The sequence below is a fragment of the Ailuropoda melanoleuca genome, chromosome X (assembly GCF_002007445.2).
Source record: "Ailuropoda melanoleuca isolate Jingjing chromosome X, ASM200744v2, whole genome shotgun sequence".
In the NCBI taxonomy this organism is placed as follows: Eukaryota; Metazoa; Chordata; class Mammalia; order Carnivora; family Ursidae; genus Ailuropoda; species Ailuropoda melanoleuca.
This window is the reverse complement of record NC_048238.1, coordinates 30,011,457-30,022,273: the sequence shown is the minus strand read 5'-3', so window position 1 is coordinate 30,022,273 and position 10,817 is coordinate 30,011,457. Positions and strand designations below refer to the sequence as shown.

The window sequence follows — 10,817 nt, the reverse complement described above, 5'->3', positions numbered from 1 at the left end:
AACATATTCTTAAATAATCCAAACAAATGCATGTATATGTCATTTAATTTTACAGAATGGCAGATTAAAAGGGTTAAGAGAGGCTAAGAATTGACCATCTTTTGGTATCGTTTGACCATCTTTAGGGTTTTTTTTTTCTTGATCCCAACTCTTTTATTGCTAAATTCTTTCACTCTTCCAAAGAAATGCCTATTCGAATATCATTGACCTTTTCCAGATGACAAAATAAGATGGTCTGTTTTACAGATTTCTTTTACAAACGAAACTTATACTCTTAAATTTCATAAATAGTAATAAATGACCAGTGTCATTCACAGACTTAGATTCTGAAGCTAATAAAACGGTGTATGAAAGAGAACAACATTTGAAACCAAACTCCCCCCCCATGAAGAAGATAAACTTTCATGTTAACCATATAGAAGAGGGACACAATGCATTGTGTTCCCTACAGCCACACCCCAGCCCTCCACTACTTAGAAGGTTGACTTCTAATTTTAATGACAAAGTGGAGAAGCTGCCTCCTACTTGCCTAGGGCTGGGAGGAGCTGCCAGATCCAGCACTAGGCTGGGTGCTGCCCATGGCGCTAGTGCCTGCCTTGGCGCTAGTGCCCGCCTCGGCACTAGTGCCCGCCTTGGTTGCTGATCTAGCTCGGGCTCTCATTGCTTCATCTCTCAAAGCCTCCTGATACTGGGATGGGAAGCACCTGGGGTCAGACTCATGGATTCTGGTCAAAAATTCCAGCAATTTCATCTTGCTGGCTTCAGCGTGGGCTCTGGGACCCCACAGGAACTCGTAGCGTGGAGGATCACTGTTGGCCACCTGGCGGTACTCCAGGTACTCTTCTTGCACCAGATCTTGGGTGATGAACTTCCCAGGCTCCCCAAAAATGAAGTGCTTCCTCCCACAATATAAATCCATCATATTCAGCACTTCCCAGATCTCCTCCTCAGTGGCACAATTGCCCTTCATGAAGATCACACCCAAGACAATTATCAGGAGGCTGGTCTTGGGCATGTTGTCCTCACCACTGAGACTCGGATAGTAAGTGAGGCCCAGTTTGTTGACAAGGACATAAGTGTGGCTGGTGGGGTCTACCTCATTCATATCAATACCAAAGACCAATTCCATGCGCTCAGCGGCTTTCCTGAGGATCTCAGGGAAGTCATCATTACACACTTTGATAACATCAATCATATCTGCCCTTGTGATGGGCTCTTTTGTTCGATACTTGTGCAGCAGGAGCTGCACCAGCATCGTCACCTTCTCATCTAGAGGATCTATGGGGAAGTTCTCAAAGTCGGACAGGGATGAAGAAGATGAACTATCTTCCTTTTCTTGGCTGCTGGAGCCCTCATCTGATTTGCTGGGTGAGACGGCTGTGAGGACAGCATAAGATGGATAGGCGCTCTGAGGACTCTGGGCAGTACTGGATGTTCCAGCAGCCACAGCTTCCTCCATGTTGCCAGGCATCACAGGACAAGGGGAAGGAGAAGTCTCCTCCACAGCCTTGGAGACCTGTGCAGCCTCCAGGCCTTGGATCTCACTGGGGGCATCATGTTGTTCCTGTGTGCAGCTTGGGATCTCCTGACCCTGAGACATGCTCACTTCTGTTAGTGGTAGCAGGCAGAAATATGGGCAGGAGAATAGATGATAGGGGACCACAACCTAGGGAGAAAGGGAGGATGTGAGTGGCCTCATCTGGTAAACTCAACTGTGGCAGCTCTGATGAATAGTGTGTCCCCCCCTTCTTTTCCTGAGAACAGTACTCTAGAGCCTCACAGGTCTCCTTTCCTGACCTGCAAGAAGCTGGAGGAGGAAGTGAGAAGGCTCCTTAGGGTGCAGCCGGCTGACACAGCCAAGGCTTCCCACAGCTGACAACAGGGTAGGTAGGGTTAGGCTCTGTGGGATCCTTTCTATTTTAGAGTGAGTGGCCCCCTCTGTCTTTGTTCAAACACAAATTTGACAAACTTGAGACAACAGTCCCCAAACTCCCAAAGCCAAAGTCGAAAGGCACCAAAGTCTGTCTGCTATTCCAGGGCCTACCCAGTCTGACAAGAACAGGGCTCTGTAGAGCTCCCGCTGTTGTGGAGTGTGTGATTCCCTCCAGTCTCTGCTCAGCATCTTACCTGGATTCATGGCAGGGCCTGGGATTCCTTTTTCTGCTTACTTGAGGCTGGACCTCTCAAACAATGTCTTCGCCATCCTCACATTCTCCAGGCAAAAGTCAGGGGAAGTCACTCCCGGCCACCCCCTCCCCCTCTCAGGGCTGACACCAGTTCGGAAGAGCCTTCTCACTCGGCACTTGACCTTGACTCTTGGGAGGGTCTGAGACTCCTCCCTTAGATGTCGCCTCTCTCAGAAGGGCCTCACCTCCCAACAAACCGAAAGTAGAAGTCGGGGGCAACCCAGTCTGATGGCTATTTCAGAGCCTCCCAGAGCTCACAACAGGGACTGCGCTCATATCCAGAGGATCCCTCTATTGTGAGGTGGGTGGTCGCATCCGCCCTGCTCAGAGTCTTACGCTGAGAGTTGGCAGGCCTGCCATTTCTCCCTCTGCTGAACTGAGACCTCCCTCCGAACAATGTACTTCCCACCCTCAGATTCTCCAACCACAGTCCGTGGATGCCAATTCCAGCTACCCCCGCCCAACACCTCCCAGGGGTGACGACGGGGGTTGGGATCTGTGTAGTCCCTTCCAGTATGGAGTAGATGTTCCCTCAATCTTCACTGAACATCTTACCTTGACTGTGGTAGAGGCTGGCAAACCTCTGCTGACCGGAGGCGGAACTCAGACGCCTAAGGAAAAGTAAGGGGAAAGCACTGCCGGGCACGCCCTCCCCCCACCCCCAGCTCCACCTTCATCCACCCAGGGCTGACAGTAGACCTCTAAGGGGCCCCTCAGTCCTCCGTCTGTTGACTTGTGGCCACCCCCCTCAGATCGCGGCCCTCACCACCCTCGGATTCCTGAGGCCCCGTCAGCGGGTGCCTCAGTCTGACCGTTATTTCAGGGGTTTTCTCGGTTGAGAAAAGAGACAGAGCTTTACTCAGTGGGACCCCTCTATTCTGGTGTCGTTGGCTCCCTCATTCAATATCCTCACTTGACCAGTTGTAGGACTTCTCCTTCTGCCGGTGGAGGCCGCGCCTTTCGGTACCGGCCTTCACCGACGAAATTTTGAAAGCGGAAGTTAGGGGCCGTTCCTTCCGCTCCTGCTCCCCGTCGGCTCCCCCCAACCTGTGTCCGGGTCCTCCCAGAGCCGAGAGCAGGAGTAAGGTTCTGTGGGGCTTCTTATGTTCCGGGGTAATTTACCTCATTCAGTGTCGGCACCTGGAATCCCTTCAGGGCCAGGGAGTCCTCCCTCTTCTGAATTGATGTTATGCCCCGTATCCCAAGACCCTCATCACTGTCAGACTCCCAAGAGACTGGACAGAGAGAGACTCTCATACTTATTTTGGAGCTCCCATTGCCAACAGTGGTGGCGGAACTCTTAGAGCTTTAAGGGGTCCTTTAAGGGGCGGAGCTTTAAGGGGTCCTTCTCTTCTGCAAGAGCTTCCTGTAGTCCTCACTTAGGGTACATACCTTGGCTCCAGTCTTTTTGCTTAATTACTTTCTAAGCAATGCCACCTCCTTGCCAGTCTTTGTATTCGCCCCACTGCGATTCTTGTAGAGATTGAGTCCAGGTTCCAGGCTACACAGTAGGTGGTGAAGCTGCAGCACAGCACATAAAGAACACATGGCTTCCCATGGGGTCCCTTCTCCAGCCAGTTGGGAGCCTTCTTTTCTAAAAGATTTACGTTCTACAGGGAAAAGCCTTGTATAGACACATATGGAGCATAGGGAGGTGTTGAAGTGTTTTGCAAATGATTTGTTATCGATCAGAGTTGTGTTCAATGACCGTTCTCACTGCAAACATTTCAAACAATACAGTCAAAACAATTCTATCTTGCCTTTTCAATCCTGTCACCTGCATCACCATATAACCTTATTAGGAATAAATTTCGTATGGATATAATTGTGCACTTGACTTAATGAAGCTTTTGTAAGTTACATCAATGTAATAATAAAGTACATACTGTTTTGCTATTTGCTTTTTCATTCAATTGATAATCTTTCTTGAGGAGTGTCCCAAACCAATCTTCAGAGGGGCCTTAAAGTTTGGAAAACCAGATAATAATCTTTTCTTACTATTTGACACGTGAAGATGTCCTTGATGGCATTCTATATATTGTCTGTATTTCTAGACTTTACAAGCAGTCTATATATAGATCTGCCATTTTTCTCTTTAATTTAAAAAGTTAAATAGATGGCTACCTCTGTAATTGAAACTCTCATGCATATTTGTCTTCAGATATTTTCTTGAATGGAAAGAGTGTTGAGATGTATAGTTAGTGTGCTAGGTATCACTCTTAAGAATTAGTAGGCCATTCTGGGGCGCCTGGGTGGCTCAGTCGTTAAGCGTCTGCCTTCGGCTCAGTGCGTGATCCCAGCGTTCTGGGATCGAGCCCCATGTCGGGCTCTTCCGCTGGGAGCCTGCTTCTTCCTCTCCCACTCCCCCTGCTTGTGTTCCCTCTCTCGCTGGCTGTCTCTCTCTCTGTCAAATAAATAAATAAAATCTTTAAAAAAAAAAAAAAAAAAAGAATTAGTAGGCCATTCTTTCCACGGGTCATGAGAAATGTGAGAAACAAAAGGTTGAGTACTGCTATCTGTACCTTTCTGGTGTTTCATAGACTGACTTCTGCATTTTCATTTTTTGATCTGCAAGTTCAGTCTACAAAGCTTTATTGATGACAGTGATGAAATAGTCAGTAGTGTATTGGAAAGCATATGTAAAATAGGGTAACCTACCACCGATGTCCAAAGGCCCCAGCACAAAATCCAGTGAGGGATTTCCCATTTGCTCTTTGAGAGCTTACAATTTTATTGCTGTGCTGTCTTTGGGTAAAATGATTTCATAACCTAATCCATCTTGCTATGGAATCATTATAAAGCCCTATGAATTTGTTTATTTACATTTCTGAGACAAATATGAAAGTAAGACAGAATCCACATTTTATGCCTTTGTTTCACTCTTTTTATCTATTCTCATGGACTATATTGTTAGCATAAATTAGATTTAATTTCTCTGTTTCTTACATGTTTGGGGGTTTGAAGTAAAAGATTATTCATGGACTACATGGAATTAATGCGTCCTTCATTTTTTCTAGTATTTGAGTTCAAGCTATGTCTCATTTCAAATCAGATGTACTTTAAAATGGGTAGAGTGGTGCCTGGGTGGCGTAGTCGATTAAGCATCTGACCCTTGGTTTCAGCTCAGGGTATGATCTCAGGGTCATGAGATCAAGCCCTGCATCAGGCTCCAAAGTCAGTAGGGAGTCAGCTTGAGATTCTCCCCCCTCTGCCTTCCCCCTGCTCGTGTGCTCTATCCCTCTAAAATAAATAAGTCTTTTTAAAAAGATAAAAATAAAATGGTTAGAATTCTGAAACTGCTTAATATGATGTGTTTTAATAGCATAGTAAATAAAGTTGACAATGGCCATGCTATACAGTAAGTCAAAAAGCTGAAATAGGAATTTTTTTCCCTTTAAATGTAACAAGTGGATTTGTAATCACAGTTGTTGTAATATGCTCAGTGTTCTATAAGACGTGACAGTTGTTACTGGAAATCTGCTCTATTGAGAAAAGTAACTTAAAGCATTAAATTACTTTCTCTTGGTTCCTGAGATTGATAAACTGTCAAAACATGGATATTGTTTATATAGCCAGTTGTTTAATTAGTCTGTGATTGTTTTGTGTCCTAAAACGGCCTGGTGCATACTATATTCAATATGCACATGTCTCTGGACAAATAACACTTACCTTTCCAAGGAAAAAGCTGATACCTGAGCAGATGAAATGACTTGGTCAAGGTCACTGAATAAAGTATACACACATTTAACTGATTAAATAATTATCTCAAGTGGTTAATTTTAATTCTATATTCATAATGTGATCTAAAAATCTCACTTAATAACATTCCCATTATCCTGTAGTTAGTGTGGTTAAAATCTAGATGAAGATTCAGTGGGAAAAAATATATATATATAGTTTATATCATAACATAGGTGTCTCAGGTCAGGGTCCAAGAAGCAGACCCTGAAAGAAAATTTGTGTGGTAATGTGCCCAGGGTAAAACCAATGAGAAGGTAGAGGCAGTATGATAGAAAAGAAAAAGAAGCCAAGCAAAGATCTGGTTCTAGGTGAGGTCTCAGCCTGATCCTGTGGGGAGCTCTGGAGCATAAGATAAACTTCAGAGTTTGCCTTGCCTTGTGGCAAAGGAATTGGGCTTTTAAATTCCCACACCAGTCACTCGTTGGCTATGCCCCACTCTGGGATTGTGGGGCGCAGGGGTGAGGGAGCGAGGCATGGGGGCTCCAAGACATTTCTGACTCTCTGTTCAGGGATTGAGACTCCAGTGTCCAAGAGCAATCCTTTCAAGGTCAGAGGTGCAGCATTTCGCAGCAGAATGCTCAGAAGCTAGATGAATGCTCAGAGTTAGGGGGAGGGCTCTGAGAAGAATCATGACTGGATGCCAGCGGCGCCTGCAACTTGGTATGGTGGGAAAAACAGTGGACTTTTTTTAATTTATTTTTTTATTTTTAAAAAATATTTTATTTATTTATTTGACAGAGCTAGAGACAGCCAGCGAGAGAAGGAACACAAGCAGGGGGAGTGGGAGAGGAAGAAGCAGGCTCCCAGCAGAGGAGCCTGACGTGGGGCTCCATCCTGTAACGCCGGGATCACGCCCTGAGCCGAAGGCAGACGCTTAACCGCTGTGCCACCCAGGAGCCCCAAAACAGTGGACTTTGGTGACAGAAAAGTACATGTTCAACGTCTGGCCTTACTCATCAGACCTAAGCCTGGGCAGATTACTCAGGTAATCTCTTATACGAATGTTTGTAAATAAATCCTTTTCATTTTTATTCCCAAACTCTAGCAAAATAGTTGACATTCAAGAAGAGAATGTTGAATAGATGAAACCACTAAAGCTATTTTTATATAGCTCTGGTGGGATTCAGCTTGTTGGGTTTTATTGTTATTGTTGCTTGTTACTTTTTTACTTTTATTGTTCTCCCTTTTCATTGCATAGATCTTCACTTCTGTGGTTTTAATTCACATCTTACTGGAATACCAACTATCTCTGCCTCAGGATTGACTCGGGATTAATGTTCACATCATAAATTTGTGATATATATGTGCATCTTAAAAATCTCATATACATGTGTATATACATATATATGTATATGTATATACATATGTATATGTGTGTGTGTATATATATATATATATATTGAGGGGACTTAGCAAGCCTCCCACTGGTCAAGAGTGAGCCTAAGGTTTTTTCCTCCTCTTATCAGCCAGATCCTAGGAAGCAGATTTGAATGCTAGACTTTGATGAAGTTCCCCATAAAGGTATTATGAAAAAAAATAAAAATAGATTTGATTAGCTAATTACTCTTAAGATAATCAGTGTTAACCTACCAGGTCACACTTAAATGGAGAAGCCGTAGAAAATAGAGATTATGAATTTATTACTCATTGCCTAAAAAGATGAAGGCAATTTTAACTTATATGTACTCTGAGAGGCCACGGAAAAGCTTATTATAAAATACCCCATTATTAGGTTGCTCTAAGACCTATTTTTTTTTTTATTTCTTAAACCTCATGGGTCATTGGTTTCTCTTTAGATATTGATGGCTCCATGATAGTGCGTCTCGAACTTATTCCATGACCCTATTAGGAAAAATACACAACCTTTTATGTCCAGAGATACACAACAGCAAGAAACCGTTACTGACAATGTGCTTGAGCCTAGTGCTGTGATGAAGATGATCTCATTTCATTTTTCATTTAATCCTCAAAACAACCCTGTGAGTTAGGGACTGCAATCATCTTGATTTCACAAATGGGGAGATTCAGACTTAGAGAGGTTTACTAACATGACTGTGGGCTTGTAGCTAGAAAAAGCAAAAGCAGGAATCACACCCAGGCAACCAGAAACCAGAGACTCAGCTCCAGCTTCCAAAAAGGAGGAAAAAAGTTGGGAAGTCTGTATTAAACCTCAAGATTCTCTTTGGGGAGTCCAGCCTACTCTAAAACCTGGGAAGATGGAAATACAGAGAAAAGGCTCTGCTCCTCAAATTAATGAAATTTGCATCTCCAGCCAGACTAATCAGAACATTCTTTACTCCCTCATTCTTTACTCTTCACTCATTCAAGATATCGTACTGACCTCTTCTTCACTCTTAACTCCAGTGGATACAACTGCTCATTTGAGAAACACCGTCACAAGGGTTTGCACAGCGAAAACACATGGAAGTCCCACTTGGACTCCTTAGAGAGAAAATAAGAGTTAATTTAATCTGAATAAATCGTGGGAGGATTAAGGTTCTGATAGTACAGCTAAAAGTCTTAAGAAAGCTTTTTGTTTACTGTTTAAGAGACAGATTTTTAATGGTTCTATTTTAGTAGATCTGTCCCCTTTCAATAAAAATAGAGCACTACACAAGTCCTAATTAGGTCATTTTCATTAAGAAAGAAAATTTAATTTCCCTGCCCATAATATGGATATGTCATGATTGGAAGGAAAAGCCCATGAATTTGTAGAGGAAGTGTCACCAAGTGCTGGGAGGGCAAGGACGTGAGCAGAGCCACGGCCAACAATGAGAGGTTGTTGGCTTCACCAACGAGGCAGAGGCACACATGCAAATTCTCAAATCACACCTGGGTCTCTGTGGACCGAATTAGAGGTTAAAACCGGCCCAGGGCTGGCATTAGGGAAAGGCTTGCTCTTCGCTGGGGAACTCTTTACTTCATCCAAAAGGCCAGGGCTATACTGGGAAGGGACATAAATCTTGCACAAAACAGACCTTCACATTGGAAGTGTTAATCCAAGCCAAGTAGGTAGGTTTTTTTTTTTTTTCCTAAGTACCAATTATGGTGATCCTGGGGGGAAATGGATTTGGGGTAAACACCACCTGCATTGGCAGCTGCGAGAATGTGACAGGAGAGTTTGGCATCTGAACCCCCCATTATGTATGTTGCATTACGAGTAGAATGTGTGAATTCCATCTGTCCCAAGACTATGGTTCTTTATTGCTAAAAACCTGTTTTGACAGACCAATTACAGATGGAAAAGATTCGCTCATTTATCTAAGCTGGACTCGAGGCAGCCCCTGTGCTGTATAGTATGCCATAATTAAGTTAGTTGAGACAGTCTAATTCCTAATGCTCTGAGTATAATGTCTGACATTCGTGCTGTTCCCACTTTTTGTCCACCATCCTGGCTCTGGTCAGGAAAACAGGGACTAAGAACAGGTCGGGTACAAGTCAAGGTAGGAATCGGTAGCATCGGCTACCTTGTTTTCCGTCCTCATACAGACAGAATTGGGAAGCGGAAGCACTCTTTTCAAGGCCATGCTAGGGTGACTGTCCAGGAGACTTCTGCTAGTCCCGGCAACAAGCTACATGAGCAGCGAAAGGAACAGAACAGAAACCCGTATTTCCTACTGAGATTTATGTTGGAAAATTGTTGCTGCCAGGGCCATGGGTTATTCTGAGACATTTCTGAGGTTCCTCTGGGTTTTTGAACAAGACGAGCTTTGAAGAGCCATAGAATTGCTGTTCTGTTTCCTTGGTTAGGGGCAATTAATCATGGTGGTATGCCACCAACAAATGAAAATATTTTTCTTTTAGACAGGCAGGAAAGTTGGAAAGGAAGTCAGGAAGAGTGTTCCACTCTAAATACATCTTTATTTATTTTAGAGTCTGTGCAGGATGTTTTTATTTTATGAGTACATTTCCAACAAGAGGGCTGAAACTCCGCCGCAAAGCAGGTCCGTGATACTACGGTCCTGTGTTCCCAGTCGTGCCCTCTTGCTAACTCAAGGATGTCTTTAGTGCGTTCTTCTCACCATAGTACTAGGACAGACATTCTACTTCCAGTAGAAAGACACTAGGGTTCCCAGATCTGTGGATTCCACGGATCTGTGCCTAGGTATCTGACTATACCTGCCTTTTCCCAACTAACACTTCACGCAGACTAGCTACAGTTCTGCCTAGGAATTTTCACAAGAGATGATTTCACACAAACTGTTCCATTGTGCTTTAAATGTAGCATGTGACTTCTTTTTTGTTACTGGGAAAAGTGAAGTTCAAGATTCCAGATTTCTCTCCTTCCTGGTCCAACTTTGAGGTTTGGTAGTGAACAGTGACTTTGGAAGAGGGCATATACATGGACACTGTCAGCCTCCTTAACTGCCCAGCTTTATCCTCATAGCTTGGGTTGTCGACTCATGGAAACAGTTGGATCAAAATATTTTAGCTACAAAATTCCCAGTGCCGGCAACTCAAAACAAACAAGAACACCAAGCATACAAACCTCTTTTGGAAAATATGGCTTCTACAGCGTGTGACACAAAGATCGACAGAGTGTTTTATCTATTTATTTTTTCCAGAATGAGGGAGAAATTTTAAATGAGGTCTACAGAAAGTCTATTATTTTTACTATTACTTTTCAAGATTATTTATTATTTTTTTTATAGCTTAAGGATTTCACAAAAAGCCCTGTAAACTCAAACTGCTGTGTTTAATATTGCTCTTGCCCTCCTGCAGCTGACAGGGAATTTTCACGTATGTTTGGTTTCAATTGTGTAGCATTTATGCTTTAATGGAGGCTGTCTGACCTGTGGTTAACAGTGAATGGAAATAAAATTTTAAAGCCCACTTATTTCACAATTTAAATTGAAATAGTTCTTGGATTCAGTAGCTTCCAAGGATTTT

General features: G+C 43.5%; 1 protein-coding gene across 1 annotated transcript; it reads right to left on the bottom strand.

Annotated features, from left to right (window-relative positions):
- Nucleotides 1-496: 496 nt before the first annotated feature.
- LOC100463748 (melanoma-associated antigen B16) lies at nt 497-1,638 on the bottom strand. Its single transcript, XM_002922808.4, has one exon. It carries the CDS (start codon nt 1,598-1,600, stop codon nt 530-532), a length of 1,071 nt encoding a protein of 356 aa, XP_002922854.3. The 5' UTR covers nt 1,601-1,638; the 3' UTR covers nt 497-529.
- Between the last annotated feature and the right edge of the window lie 9,179 nt (nt 1,639-10,817).